Raw genomic sequence first — 16,076 nt, forward strand, 5'->3', positions numbered from 1 at the left:
TCTAGGTGTAGAGGATGCCTCCTGTCTATGTGATGGTAGAACCGCCTCTCCTCTAGGTGTAGAGGATGCCTCCTGTCTATGTGATGGTAGAACCGCCTCTCCTCTAGGTGTAGAGGATGCCCCCTGTCTATGGTGATGGTAGAATCGCCTCTACTCTAGGTGTAGAGGATGCCTCCTGTCTATGTGATGGTAGAACCGCCTCTCCTCTAGATGTAGAGGATGCCCCCTGTCTATGGTGATGGTAGAATCGCCTCTCCTCTAGGTGTAGAGGATGCCTCCTGTCTATGGTGATGGTAGAATCGCCTCTCCTCTAGGTGTATAGGATGCCCCCTGTCTATGATGATGGTAGAATCACCTCTCATGTAGGTGTAGAGGATACTCCCTGTCTATGGTGATGGTAGAACCTCCTCTCCTCTAGGTGTAGAGGATGCCCCCATCTAAGGTGATGGTATAAACGCCTCATCTCCAGGCATAGAGGATTCCCCCGTCTATGGTGATGGTAGAACCTCATCTCCTCTGGGTGTAGAGGATGCCCCCTGTCTATGGTGATGATTGAGCCGCCTCTCCTCTAGGTGTAGGGGATGCCCCCTGTCTATGGTGAAGGTAGAACCTCGTCTGCTTTAGGTGTAGAGGATTCCCCACTGTCAATGGTGATGGTAGAACCTCCTCTCCTCTAGGTGTAATGGATGCCCCTGTCTATGGTGATAGTAGAACCGCTTCTCCTCTAGGTGTAGAGGATGCCCCTGTCTATGTTGATGATAGAACCACCTCTCCTCTAGGTGTAGAGGATGCCCCCTGTCTATGATGATGATATAACTGCCTCTCCTCTAGGTGTAGAGGATGCCCCCTGTCTATGGTGATGGTAGAACCACCTCTCCTCTAGGTGTAGAGGATGCCCCCTGTCTATGGTGATGGTAGAATCGCCTCTCCTCTAGGTGTAGAGGATGCCCCTGTCTATGGTGATGATAGAACCGCCTCTCCTCTAGGTGTAGAGGATGCCCCCTGTCTATGGTGATGGTAGAACTGTCTCTCCTCTAGGTGTAGAGGATGCCCCCTGTCTATGATGATGATAGAACCGCCTCTCCTCTAGGTGTAAAGGATGCCCCCTGTCTATGATGATGATAGAACTGCCTCTCCTCTAGGTGTAGAGGATGTCCCCTGTCTATGGTGATGATAGAACCACCTCTCCTCTAGGTGTAGAGGATCCCCCTGTCTATGGTGATGGTAGAACCGCCTCTTCTCTAGGTGTAGAAGATGCCCCCTTTCTATAGTGATGGTAGAACCGCCTCTCCTCTAGGTGTAGAGGATGCCCTTGGTCTATGGTGATAGTAGAACCGCCTATCCTCTAGGTGTAGATGGTGGCCCTGTCTGTGGTCATGGTAAAACTGCCTCTCCTCTAGGTGTAATGGATATGGTGATGATAGAATGGGAGTAGGTAAATGGAGTAGATGTTAAGATTGAGTAATATTAACCCACTTGGTACTGAAACCAGCGTTACCAAATCTTTAAGAACTTGTTCCCTTCCACTGGGCTACTTCTTCAAACCTGCAGATCTCTTGAACCTTATCTTTCCACTGGGAGAGAGTTGGGGCCATGTTCTTTCTCCAGTTATGAGGGATTAGCAAATTATAGCTGAGAAAAGAATGGCCTGCAAATCATTTTTTCCAAAACTTTTTATGTTTTTTTACAATAATAATATAAAACATGAGAAGAGGAACATATCAACTAGGTCAAGAGAATATTACATTACAGCGCTGATGTGGGTATTTTAAGGTTACATTACATAACATACATTTTTCCCTTGCTAGAGAAGGAGGCTGAGAGTCTCCCCCTTCCTCCATCCCTTGATCCCATGCTCAAAGATTTATTTAGTTAAATCATGCTCCACATTTGTAGATTTACAGAACCATCAGGCATTTCTCAAGTTGGAACATATTTCCCATCCCTCAGTGGGTCATTAGTCCTTATTTGCATAGTTCCAGAGAGGCCCAAATCGAAGGCCACACATCTTTCCCCTTCCATCTTTCATTTTCACTTTTGCCAAACCGCCCGCCCTCCCTCTGTCCAGTGCATCAACCGCTACTAACCTCCACCGACCATTCGGTGCCCCCTTGTATTGAACCAACATATTCAATTGTTAATTGAATTCCTCTAAATGCTTCTTGGGAATACCACTGAGGATATTGGAATGGCATCAGGAGGTCCACAGTAAATAGTCTATATTAAATGTTTTCCATTTAGAAAAAAACCTTCTAGCACCTTTTTCTTTATATCTTGTTGTATCTATTTTGTCAATATTAAATAGATTTTTCAATTGACCACCAACAAAGTAGGTGGATTTGCCTGTATCCAGTTGGAAAGGATGCATTTTTTCGCAACCATAAGGATAATATGAGGAAATCTTAAGCGTAAAGGGACACTCCCTTCTGTCCTATCCTCCTCCACTCCCTCGGAATGAGCCATTCTGCCTCCTAAGTCATGAAATAACAGTTTGTGTGGTTGTTGAGCCAGTTCCACCTTCCAATATTTTTTAACATATTCTATTACCGTTTGCCAAAAGCTCTGAATCACCGGGCACAACCATATACCATGCCACAGATCTGGGAGGCTTTCTCCACTTTTGGGGCATGTCGTAAGGCGATCAAGGAATTTCTGAGAGGGCAGGATATTGATCCCATAAATTGCCCAGTGCATTAGTTTGAAGTTTGTGTCTCATCACCTTTCATTAATTATTACCCACCGAATTGCTGAACACCCTCATAATATAGTATTGTGCACATCCGAGACTTGCAGTCTGCTTTCTCAGCTTCTAAAAAGTTGTGGTGGGCTTCTGCCCCATAGGTGTTTCAGCAAGGAGAAATATAATGAAGACACAGGGGCAGATTTGCTTACCCGGTCCATTCGCGATCCAGTGGCGCGTTCTCTGCTGTGGATTCGGGTCCGGCCGGGATTCACTAAGGTAGTTCTTCCAACGTCCACCAGGTGGCACTGCTGCGCTGAAGTTCCCCGAGGCCCGCCGGAATGCACTGAAGTTCACCGGCCTATTCCTAGTGAAGGTAAGCGCGAGTCCCGCGACACTTTTTTTTTAAATGCGGCGGTTTTTCCGAATCTGTCGGGTTTTCGTTCGGCCCCGCCCCCTATTTCCGACGCGTGCATGCCAGTGCCGATGCGCCACAATCCGATCGCGTGCGCCAAAATCCCGGGGCAATACAGGGAAAATCGCAGCAAATCGGAAATATTCGGGTAACACGTCGGGAAAACGCGAATCGGGCCCTTACAGAGTATAACCTTGGGGCGATCCCTAACACATCTTCAAACGTTGTATCAGTCCATTATCTCCTTATATCTCCTAACTGCTGACTAAATGGTAAGTCTAACAGTTCAAAGATTTTTTTTGTAGCGCAAACTGTTGGCTGGGTTTCCCTAGGACAGTGGTGGCAAACCTATGGCACGGGTGCCAGAGGTGGCACTCAGAGCCCTCTCTGTGGGCACACAGGCCATCACCCAACACAAAGGTCACCATTCAGGACTCAAGTCAATCTTCTGCAGTCACAGGCAGCTTAGGACGTGCCATGTTCAGAGCTATTTCAAAGTGACTTGAAGTGCTTGAGGAGCAAGGAGCTATGGACAGAGCTGGATTATCATTGTAGCCCCTTCTCCAGACCTGTGATTAATCCTGTTAAGGGGACCTTAGAGGGAAACTAAAATAATAATCCAGATTTCTCCTTTATCTACTGTTTTGGTGTCCTCAGGACGCCAATGCGTTTGCAACTTGTGAGTTACTTTTAATTGGCATTTGGCTGCTGATGTGGTCTATCTCAGGCAGCACTGCAATACAAAAAGCTTGTATCAGGGGGCACCAGACGTGGGACATAGTCCCAACTTCCTTCTCGCATCTCCAACATGTTTCTGGTACTTCTGTAAATACTCTGTGGAGCCAATGGGTCTTATACCATCTCGTGGTGTAATACTTCCTATGGAGTATGATGTCCTTTGTAGGATCAAAGGATGGAAATCTGAGTCCCCACAGATTAGGGCTACTTTTAGTCTTAAATAAATGATGTTTATTTAAATTATATATATATAAATTATATATTTTTATATAGACTATGTTCTGGGGCCCGGGTAATCGACGACCATCTAGCTATTTGCCAGGTAATATATTTTGGGTTCAGGGAGGCTAATGCCTCCGTGCTCCACTCTCTGACTCAACAAGCTTGCTCTTATGCGGGGTTTCCTTTAAAAAATGAGTTAGTCAACCATATCGAGACTGTTTGGTACATGTAAAGCAGTTTGTGGATAATATATGACTTAAGGAGATTTCTCCTGCCCCACCAAGACATGTACAAAACTTATTGTATGACACAAAATATTTGAAAAGACCAAAAAAGATGATGCGTGGCTATAGCAAAATATCAATTTTATTTCAATACAACATTAAAAGATGAATAAAACAATGTGAAGACAAAGATATTTAACAATTGGTGAGATGTATAGACCACACAAAGGAATAAAAACCATGTAGGTCACCAGGTAACGCCCTTATGGATTTAAGGCAGGTTATATGGTCAAACAAGGTGCAGACAATGTAAACGACAGATATGCAGCTAAATGCTGCTGTACAAAAATGCAAAGTGAGCAAACCAGAGACCAATACCATACCAATAAGTGGGACCCCACACGTAAGCCCCCGACACGTGTTTCGCCGTCGCGATTTTTCAAGGGAGTCATTGTATATCAAAACGACCAAAACAAAATCAGGAATTCATTAATAATGCTTACGTTGAGTTCATTTGAAAATTATAAAAAAAAGTATATGAAATATTAATTACAAAAAAAGCCTTTTTTTCCCAATTTTAACTAATAAAAAAAATTCAAAAAAATCTTTAAACTTTTATTATGTTTTAATTAGCTCTATGTGTCTTAAAAAAAACCACAGCCAAAAAATTTGTAGAAGCATGCTAAAAAAAAAAAAAGTTATGCCCCGTAAACTGCTGCTCACAGAAATTAGCTAAAATCCCGTGGTCACTAGAGCCTTTTCAGGCCTAGATTACAGATTAGGGCAGAGGCCGGCAGGAGGAATCTACCATGACATCAAAACATATTTGTAGCAGAGGTGCCATGTGTAATAACTCTCCTTCCCAGACACCGTCTCCTGCAGACAACCTGCCTACGTGCAATTTGTCTTCCCAAGTTCATAAAAGTGCAGCAGCTGTGGGAGCCTGTTCAGACTTCACACAAAGGAGCTGTCACTGTGACTAAGCTGAAAAGCGCAGCCAATGCCAGAGCGGCCTCTGCACTTCCTGTACTCACTGCCTGCACTCACACTCCAGCAAGAAGGAGAGTGTACAGGGAGCTCTCAGCTGTTTACTGAGGCCTAGCAAACACAAATCCACAGCAGACACCATGTCCAGACTGACTTCTGCTGCCTTCAGGTCCCTAGTGAGGGGGGTCTGCACCCCTAGGACCAGCACAAGGAGCACCCTGTACTCAAGGTCATACAGCGAGACCCCGGCCAAGCCCAGTGTAACCAAGAATGAAGCCTACTCTGGTAAGTACAGCACATGTATACAATGCACATGGCTGATATTCCCTGGTCTACGTAGGACTATATACTCCATCATCAGCTACAGTCGTTTTCACATTGTAACAGGTTTATGTAATGTTGTATTTAACGTTTGTATTATTAACTTTATCGGTTATTATTTTATCTATAGCTAATGCAGCTGAGGTAAAGCAGAGCCGACATGGGAAAGACAATTTATACTTATAACTTGTTGGATGATCATTTGAAACAGTAGAAGATCAGGAACTCTTCCTATATTCCAAATCTTTCTTGCGCGTGTTCTCTAGTCCGTTGTAGCGCTTACATATGGAAGCTGCGCGCTGTACAATGCTCTATGTTGTTATTAAGTTGAATTTGTATGTAAGTCAGTAGTCATTGTAGCCCCAGACAATTTTTTTTTTGTCTCTGTGACAATTGGATTTAAAAAAATGTTGGATTGTCATAAGAAACAGGACTGACAAAAAAAGCTTATTTGCAGACACCTTTGACTTTGACAGCGGATCATTATAGCCTAGGGCTATAGTACAGTAAATGGCCAAATCCAGAGGTCCGTTTATAACTAGGGGTCGTCTGTAAGTCGGGTGTTCTTAAGGAGGGGACCGCCTGTAGCATATATGAGAGTAGCAATGGATCAGAGTATTCACATGTGTCATAAAAGCTACATTTTTTACTCATCATTTTGTTTCTGCAACTTTTTTTGGCATCAAAAAAGTTGCATCTAGGCTTTTGTGACTTTTTGACTCAAAGACCAAACTGCAACTTTAAAAAATAAAAAAAAAACCCTGCAGAGAATAATACTACAAGCAGTGTTATATAAACGAACCAAAGCCACACAAATGTGATGGGAAGCAGATCTCCGAAGACTACCAACAGTCACACAGAGGATGCCTAGTGTCCCCATTGAGCGAAATTATTCTGCTTATGTGTGTGTTACTTTTCTCTTGTTTATATGTCGTGACTGCTCCATCCATTTTATAGCATTGGTAGTCACTGAATTCACTCCAATAGGATCTGTGTCCTGTAGTGCTCATTAGTAGCTGCTTCATTAAAGATGGAGATATCTTCTTATTACTCCATCACTAGTTTAGGATTGAGTCACACAGAGGATACCTAGTGTCCCCCATTGAGTGAAATAAACCTGGTTACCTATGTGTTATTTTTCTACTATGGGCTGTTAATATGTTGTGGATTATTCATGTGGAATCTGTTCAATGATTTCAATGATATTTTAATGATGAATTTAATTTTATCATGTTATATTATACTTCTACAACCCCGAAACCAATGGGAGAGCAAAAGGAAGGAATTGATCAATGTGTCCTGCCCCTACCGCTATAGTGGGGGAATGGGACCTCCAACAATCATCATATTATTCCCAATCCTGTGTGGGGGGGATAACATTTCATCTAAAAATATGTTATTTATGGTTGATTGTGGGACTGCTAATTGCAGACAGAACCGCCACTAGGAAGTTTGGGGACCACTAAGAAGTTTGGGGCCCCCCGGCAATGATAGTCAGAATAATAATCCAGCCCTGTGTGCTCAGTGAATTCACTGCACGCTGGAAGGGAGGAGGATTTTTTGTGACTTGGGGCCCCTTTTCTTCCTTGGGGCCCCCTAACAGTCACACTAAAGCCCCTTGATGACAGCCCTGATTGTGGAGGTGCTTTCATCAATCCTAAACTAGTAAATGAGCAATAGTTTGCCCAAAGCTAGGGTGCATGCCTCGAACAAACCTGGCTCCAAGGTGCGTGTAAGTCACAAATGAAGAATCCAGGGAAGCAGCGCTCCAATGTGGGTGATTTATTCACCAACAGTGAGAAACATACAATTGGTAAATAGACTATTTATACTTCATAGAGCTGCATCCTCGGATCCTTCATTTAGTCCTAAACTAGTGATGGAGTAATAAGCAGATATCTCCATCTTTATTGAAGCAGACACCAATGATCACTACAGACACAGCTCCTGCAGTGACAATGGACGGAGCTGTCAGTCTATCTTTGTTTTCTATGGCGAAGTTCACACCTGCGTTGTGAGTGTTCCGTGAGTGATAGTGCTTCTATCAATATTTTTTTTTTTAATCTCCGGTATGAATAACACATGCATAACAGAAGGCGACATTTCGTTTATTGTAGTCAATGGGGATCGGAAGCCCTGACTTAAAGGGGTATTCCCATTTCAGCAAATTAATGGTATTGTTTGTCTTATAAAAAGTTTCTGTATCAATTCCTCACAGTTTTCTAGATCTCTGCTTGCTGTTCTTCTACAGAAAGCTTCTATGTTTACTTCCAGTGGACAGAAATCTGACCATGGTCACACAGGTGCACGGCTCATTATATCACACAGCTCTCATTACTCTCTATGATGCTAACGAGCCGTGCATCTGTGTGACCAGGGTCAGATTTCTGTCCACTGGAAGTAAACATAGAAGCTTTCTATAGAAGGACAGCAAGCAGAGATCTAGAAAACCAAGAGGAATGGATACAGAAAATATATTGGAAAATTGTATAACTTTTTATAATACAAACAATAACATTAATTTAGGAGAACCTAAACCTAACTTAGGAAAACCTAAGGATCGTATCATCGAAACATGAGGGACCATGAGTCTTTGCTGTAGCTGGACTCCAGCTTTTAGAGCGCTGCACTTATATCCAAGTCTGAGTTTCTATGCTGCCAGAAACTAGACACAGGAGCCCCAGTAAGCAGTAGATTTGGGGTCGCCCATCTTGGTAAATATATGCACCTGTGAAGATAGACATAGATCAGGCCCAGTGGCACAATGTGTATGCCAGGAGAGTCCGCTCCCTAGAAGTTGGTTGGTTGTTCTCGCATAGCTGACTATGGATCTTTTGGAGCAGCAATAGGCATCGATTTGATCCATCCCTGGTCTTCTCCGGCATCTCGAGCTATCCCCAAAAAGAGGTGATCTTAAAATTATGAAAGTTGTTACTGACAATTCGTAGTCTACAATCTACTAATTGTTTGATGAATAGGTGAAGGCATCGATTGAAAGTCTAAAAACTATCCATTGATTTGTGTTGTGAAGTTGATTAATATAGAATTCAGGAATCATCGGAAAGGCTCTAGCTGGGATATATTCACATATGATGAGGATGCCCGTATACTGCGTAATATAATTAGATGGGATACACAGGGTCAGTATGGGATTTCACATTGTAGGGTACAAGATATTAGTTGGGGTGAATGAGATATTAGGTATTTGGGCAGTATTAAGTGATAGCGGTATTCCCATATCAGTAAATAATTGATATTGTTTGTATAATCAAAAGTTCTCTTATTGCCCAATATACTTTCTGTATAAATTTCTCAGGGTTTTCTAGATCTCTGCTCCCTGTGGATATGGAAATCCTTTACTTGTCATGTGATGTCACACAGATTTGTTAGCATCACAGAAAGTAATCAGAGCTGTGTAAGGTAACGAGACTTTTATCCACAGGAAGTAAATAATAAAGTTTCCTATAGAATTATAGCAAGAGATCTAGAAAACCATGTGGAATTAATACAGAAAGTACTGTGTATATGTATAGGCCAGTGTGGGACCTATCGTGGCTGGTGCACATGCTATAATGCTAGCAAGCTGCTGACATCATGTGACATCACCTCTGCTGGAAGAAAGAGGACCTGCGGGGGGCATCAGGCTGGCTGGCTATATACTGGGGGCATTGGCCTGGCTATTTATTTAGGGGAAGGGGGCTGGCTGGCTATATACTGGGCGGAGGCTGTGCCCATTGTATATTCCACCCTTGGCTTATACTCGAGTCAATAGGTTTTCCCAGTTTTTTGTGATAAAATTAGGTATCTCGGCTTATACTCGAGTATATATGGTATATTTAGAAAATTATCTAACTTTCCATCAAACAATAACACTTACCGTATTTGCAGAAATGGGAACACCCCTTTAAGGAGGCTTTCTGGCCCCTAATCAATGAAGGCCTGTCCTACACACCCCAGACCACCAACAATTATCAGTTCCAGCACTGGGACCTATATACTGAATGAAACTGGCAGATCACAGCCCTATACTATACATTACAATTTATTGCAGTGTTTGGGTGATTGGTCACAGTCTAAGAGCCCTACAATATCTGATATCACCGGATACAAAACCCAATTATATGGCCAGAAAACACCTTTATGGACAATCAACAAAATCTCAATATTAACCCGTAGACCATAATAAAGGCAGCATTAAAAAGTAGAAATTGACTCTACACACCATAGCTTGACATACAGGAAAGCTGGGTTGGCTGGATGTGTGCCATAAGAAAAACACAGAAAGAAGAAGAACCTGATGCTTGGGCATTTTGTCCCATCATGGATCCACCAATAAAAGGGCCATGCTCTGCAACCAAAAGAAATTACAGCTATGCTATATAGAGTGAAAATAAATAGTGCAATGAAGAAACTACAGCCTTGTATCCTTCATCTGATTAGACTGAAACTGGTTAAGCAAGAAGTAGACGTTACACAAGAAACACAAGAGTACAACAAGTATGATGTTTCTTACAATGGTTAGTGAATTGTAAAAGGTATTCAGAAGAAAAACCTAATCTCTGCAATAAGAGGTTGGGATTATTATAATAGATATATGGACAATCTGAGAAAAATGTATAATTTATTAAGTTTATGCTAGGGGATCCTGGGGCTGCCCTTGTACTGGGGCCTATAAGCTTTTGGTGCCTTTTACCAACACAAAGAGATTAGTTCTGTAACAATATATTATAGTCTGGAGGCCTCGTTTAGTTCTGTAGACTTGATTAGCAAAAGGTCTGCAACTTCTGAACGAGGTTTCACCTCCAAGACTGATGGATGAGAAGGCTAATAATTGCTTTCATCAACCAAATTACCTAATAATGAGCTGTATTACATTGGATGAAGTGAGGACTACAGTGCTTAGCCTGGATCTAAGGACCCATCATGGATGGATTATATTACTTTTACAGTAGCAGACCATAGTTGCTGGAGCGGTGTCTCATGGCCATTGAAATCAGTATCTCAGTATCAGTAAATGGCTACACTTTGATCTAGCTTCTATAGCTCCTGTGCAGCAAGAACACACAGGGGGACATTTACTTACCTGGTCCTGTCGCGATCCCCGATCCGGAAGGTCCAACGAAGATGAAGTCTGGCATGATTCACCAAGGTCGTGCGCCCGATATCCTGCATGTGTCGCTTCCCTGCTGAGGTCCGCCGGAGTTCACCATCTTCTTCCTGGTACATGTAAGTGCTTGGTATTGCAACACAATTTAAATGTTAAATCCCGCGCGTTGTCCGAATCCGTCAGATCGTCCGACAGGCCGCCCCCTCCCCCCCATTTGTCGCGTGAAACTTGGTGCCAATGCGCCAAAATCTGATAGCGTGCGATCCCCTTTTAAATGCGGCGCAAAATGGTAATCGTCGGAATATCCGACGTTTGTGCGGCCCGCAACCCATAGTAATGAGCCCCACAATCTCCTGTCATTAAATAGTCCTTTGTGAATATTTCCTAACATGAGTAAAATAGAAGTCTTTTTAATCTTATTTCCTAAATTATATATATTTTTTTTAAAAAAAAACACTGATCAAAATTAGAGAACCTTTCAGATACCTGCAGGTTACTGGAGTTAATCTGGCACCTGGTGCTAATATCCTTAATTACCTGACAAATCATCTGCAATTGGTAGACGAACTTTCCAATGAGGCTGCAAAAATGGTGTGTAAAATGACTGAAACCCACGTCAGAAGCAGGAATATTGCAGGATTATTGCAGCCTTACAGCCTCACAATCTCATTCAAGTCCCCCAAAAAGGCTGGTCACCCTCAAGACAAAATCAAGAGAGGATAGGATAATGCAGAGAATCTCCATGGGTAATCGTTTCAACACTGCTGCTGAAGTTCCTCACCAGTTTAGCACTGAACAATGTAAAGATATGTCTCTCATTTGGAATGAAAGCCCACTCTGCAGAGAACACATCTCCCATTAGCAGAAAGAATCAGAAGGTTAGACTCTCCTTCACTGAGGAGCTTGTTGTGTAAACAAAGGAAAAGTGGTTCACAGTTCATTTTAGTGGTAAAAACAAGTTTATTTGTAATTTATTTGTGTCTGATGGGAAACACTTAACCCAATTGGGTAAAGACTTAACCCAAAAATGTGCAAAACAGTCAGTGAATGGTGGTGGAGGAAGTGCAATGGTTTTAGGAATGTTTTCAGCAGCAACAGTTGGACCTCTCATACAGCTACAGGGCCGAGAGAATGCAAGTGTGTATCAAATCCTTCTTCAACAACATGTGGTTCCTTCCTTGGGTTCATCACTCAATCAGCCAACAATCCTCACGCGGGACAATTATCCCCGTCACACAACAAAATGGCTAAGGCAAGTTTTTTGTCCAGAAAACATGTGAAATGGCCAGCCCAGGGTCTAGATCTACAACCGATATGGGATTAAAAACATGAAAATAACAGGAAACTTGAAAAGTGCCAAACATAATGGGGCGCATTTACTTAACTTGTCCGACGAGGATTCGGGTCTTCAGCGATTCACTAAGATTGTGCATCCAATTTCCTGCATCTGTTGCTTCCCCCGCTGAGGACCGCGGAGTTCACCTTCTTCTTCCCGGTGTATGTAAGTGCTGATATTGCTATACAATTTGCTTTTTAAATTCCGCGGTTTGTCCGAATCAGTTGGGTTGTCCGACGTCCACAGCCCCCGATTTGTGTCGCATGCAAGCCAGCGCCGATGCGCCACAATCTGATCACGTGCGCCAAAAACCCAGGGCAATTCAGGGCAGAAAGGTCAAAAAAACGCGAAACCCAACTTAAAAAACGTCCGACGGACCTTAAGTCAATGTGCCCCAATGTTTTAGCTTGTTGTATTTTACAGTGGGGAAACTACATGTAAACTTGAGGACAATTTAAAGGGTTAATGTTTTTCCCCACAGTGAAAAATGAACGGGTGGCCATTTAATAAAGATCCAAGAAGCCATCTACACAATGCAGCCCCGAAACAAACTGAATAGAGGGGTGTTGTACATGCTAAAACATCTGGAAAATCCTTGGTGATAAATTATAACCAAGAAACCCACAACAGTCATAGAACTGTGGAAGAGACTGGAAGAAGAGACCAGTGATGTCCTGTGGCCACAGATGTGCTGAAGAGACCTTCAGAAAATATGATTATAATCTTTCTCTGTGCTGCAGTCATTGCTGTTCTCTAATTATGCTCATCATGTTTTTGTGCAAAATAAAGGTTTAATGTTGATATACTTTTGTAATTTTGTAAAACACTGTACTAGTGGCTTGGTGACTCCAAAAAATCTACGAAATGTTGGTCAATGGAGATTACATCCTTTCTGAACAAAACATTGGAGGAGATTTATCATAAGTCTCTTAGAGCAGAACTGTTCTAGTTGCTCATAGCAACCAATCAGAGCTCAGCTTTCATTTTCCCCCAGCTGTTTATAAAATGAAAGCTGAGCTCTGATTGGTTTTCATGGGCAACAAGAACAGTTTTACCTCAGAAACTTGATGATAAATCTCGCCGTTCTCTATTTTCGATCTCCAGTGTATATGATGTGCAGGAATAAATACAATTGTTTAAACATGGCATTAATCCCGAATTTTCTCTACAAATTCTCAAAGTGCATGTTAAACATTTTCATTATATGGTTATACATGTTTTATTTCTTTCTGCTTTCAGGACATCATCTCTATAGAAATGAGAAAAAACCAACAGATTTTGACAAGAAGGTGCTTGTGTGGTCTGGACGTTTCAAGAAACAGGAAGAAATTCCAGAATATGTTTCGTGAGTATTTTGTACACTATTGCCACCATATCTGTAGGATGTCGCCAATAGGAATGAAAGCTTCGCCCACACTTCTGAATGGGGCTTCCCTATCCCCTCAGAAAATTTACATATTTGTATACTCACACATTTATGCAATGATTTATACATTTACACATATCTGTCCCTGGGGCCCCCTAACACTGCGGACCCCATAGCAGCCGCTATGGCTGCTACTGCTGTAGTTACACACCTGTCTAGTCTCATACGACTATGAGACAAATGTGGATGAAGATATTGACTACTTAGATGTTCAGTATTCCCTAACCTGCGAGTTTCCAGCTATTCGACAAAAAGTCACGTGTTCCAATTCAACAAAGTCACATGTTCCACAGGTATCCTCCATATGACCAGGCCACAGCAAGAGATTTGTGAAAAGATGAGATACAATTGTGATGTTAGAAATAGTTTTGTGTTTTCTTGTAGGTGGGAGGCTATAGCAGGTGCCAGAAGCAATTTCCGGATAAAGATTTGCATGGCAATGATATTTGGCACAGTCCTTGGATGCATCTTGATGGTTCGATCTGGCAAGAAGGTGAGCGCATTATGAGATTATGAGTGCCAGACATAATATTTTTTTAGCTTACTGTGTTCTACTGTGTGCAAACTACATGTCAACTTAAGGGCAATGAAAAGGGTTAATCTTTGCACAGTGTTGGCCTTTGACTGAATAGCCAGTCACCGTCAGTAACTTGATCCTTGGGACCTCTCTGTCTATGTGTAGGAGAACAGGCTGCTTATTCTCCTACTCAAACCTGGTGTCCATGCCTGCCTGCCTAAATCTGTTTGTGAATTGGCCTTATAGGGAAAACTCGGACCTTTGATTTAGGGTCCAAATAGCCTTGTTATATTTCACTGTGGCCACTATAAAAAAAAAATTATACTTACCTAAAGAGGGGTAAAATAAATAGCACCGGGCTTATCTCTGGTTCTCTTGTGCCTCTCAGTGAAGCCAGCGTAGTACGCATGACTTTAATGTGCATGAGGTGGACCACGTCGTCTACATTGAATCACTGTGCAGGCACCGAGAGCTCCAAACCCAGTAAGGTATACTGTATATGTACATTTTTTTATATTACGGGTACAGAGGGAAAAAGGAGGGGGGGGGGGAAGGACTATTTTTGACACTAAACCACCGGTCCATAACCACCAGACTAGTTGTTGTCTCAGTGTCTCAACCAGTCCTAAGTGGTTCCCTTTGACATGCTGGCAAAGATTTTTCTATGGCTCTGAAGGGTCTGCCTGGGTCCTCTGCACCAGATAACTTTTTCCCTAGAACATGTCTTGAATATTTAAGATTTTATGGTCTGCCATGTTCTTAAAACCGCCATAGTTTAAGCCTTACTTTATGTTCCCTCATGTGATTTTTACCTTCTTTATTTTTCCAGGCTCTCCAGGAAGAAAATACTTTGATTCAAAGGAATTTAGAGAAGAAGGCAAAATGGAGAGAGGAAGCAGCGGAACAACCTACCTCTTCCCTCAAGAGTCATTGATCAGTTGCCATCATTTTACTTTAGAATTTGTGCAGCCTGTCTTGGTGCAATGCTTTACATGGGTTTTCCATAGAAAAAAAACCTATCACCTATCCACAAGGTTCATGGAGGCTCCCACTAAGCACTTAAATTAAGGCCCCCTTTGGAAAGGAGTGACGATTTATGATACCTGCTTTTACTATACTGTACTTGGCGGTCTTTTGTTGTCTCATAGACCCAGTTTAAAGAGGGGGTAAGAGGTCCTTGGTCTTATACCTCATGGTGGTCACATTGATCAGACCTCCATTGATCGGACAGGTTTCACCCACCCTGTGGATAGATAATATGTTTTACTACCATTGAAAACCCCTTTTATTAAATTTCATAAGAAAACTAAAACTTTTATGTCAAGCCTGGGATATTTTTAGTGTCTAAATAGATAGGTATCCAGGTACGGCTTCTCTTCTCCTCTCTCCAGTCTGGTAAAGGTCAGGGGATGGCGGCATTGACCTCACCGTTCTCTGCAGTATTTTTAAGATGTCAAAAGTTGTTACTTGCTGCAAGCAGATCAATGTTGAAGGGAACACAGGAATTCATCTTCTTGTGCTGCTTTCAGGATAACAGGGATATGCTGGACTGGGCTACCTCCGAGATAGAGAAAGCAGTTTTCTATAGACTTTTCATTTTATAGAACTTTATTTTTAACTTAGAACTAACTACTTGGGTAAAATGTAAAAAATATATATACATCAATAAATGATACATATGTGAGTCTAATATGCTGCTATGTGTTACTTTTTAAGTAGAGACGGTTCCCCGACTTCAGTACATCCAACTTGCATACGACCCCTAGTTACAGACAGACCTCTCTGCCCACTGTGACATCTGGTGAAGCTCTCTGGATGCTTTACTTTAGTCCCAGGTTGCAATAATAGGTGTAAGGTGTCTGTAATGAAGTTTTTTTTGATAATCCTTGTTCCTATGAAAGCACAAAATTTGAAAATCCAATTGTCGCTGGGGCAAAAAAATTTCCCCAAGGTAAGCAAAGTAAAGTAGATAAATAGTGAAAATAAACTGAGACTCCAAATGGAATTAAATAGTATATACTATTACTATACTATTATTATACCAACAAACAAGTTTTTCAGCACAATGGGTACAATCAATTTGTGCAGTAGCCAGAAATATCC

The 16,076-nt window shown here is 42.1% G+C and overlaps 1 protein-coding gene across 1 annotated transcript; it reads left to right on the plus strand.

Annotated features, from left to right (window-relative positions):
- The first annotated feature begins 5,216 nt into the window (after positions 1-5,216).
- Positions 5,217-15,663, plus strand: LOC140076928 (protein FAM162A-like). The gene is made up of 4 exons (XM_072123730.1): positions 5,217-5,551; positions 13,270-13,375; positions 13,841-13,949; positions 14,803-15,663. The coding sequence occupies exons 1-4, from the start codon at positions 5,407-5,409 to the stop codon at positions 14,905-14,907; spliced, it is 465 nt and encodes a 154-aa protein (XP_071979831.1). The 5' UTR covers positions 5,217-5,406; the 3' UTR covers positions 14,908-15,663.
- Positions 15,664-16,076: the final 413 nt, after the last annotated feature.

This window comes from Engystomops pustulosus, chromosome 9, assembly GCF_040894005.1.
Source record: "Engystomops pustulosus chromosome 9, aEngPut4.maternal, whole genome shotgun sequence".
NCBI classification, from domain to species: Eukaryota; Metazoa; Chordata; class Amphibia; order Anura; family Leptodactylidae; genus Engystomops; species Engystomops pustulosus.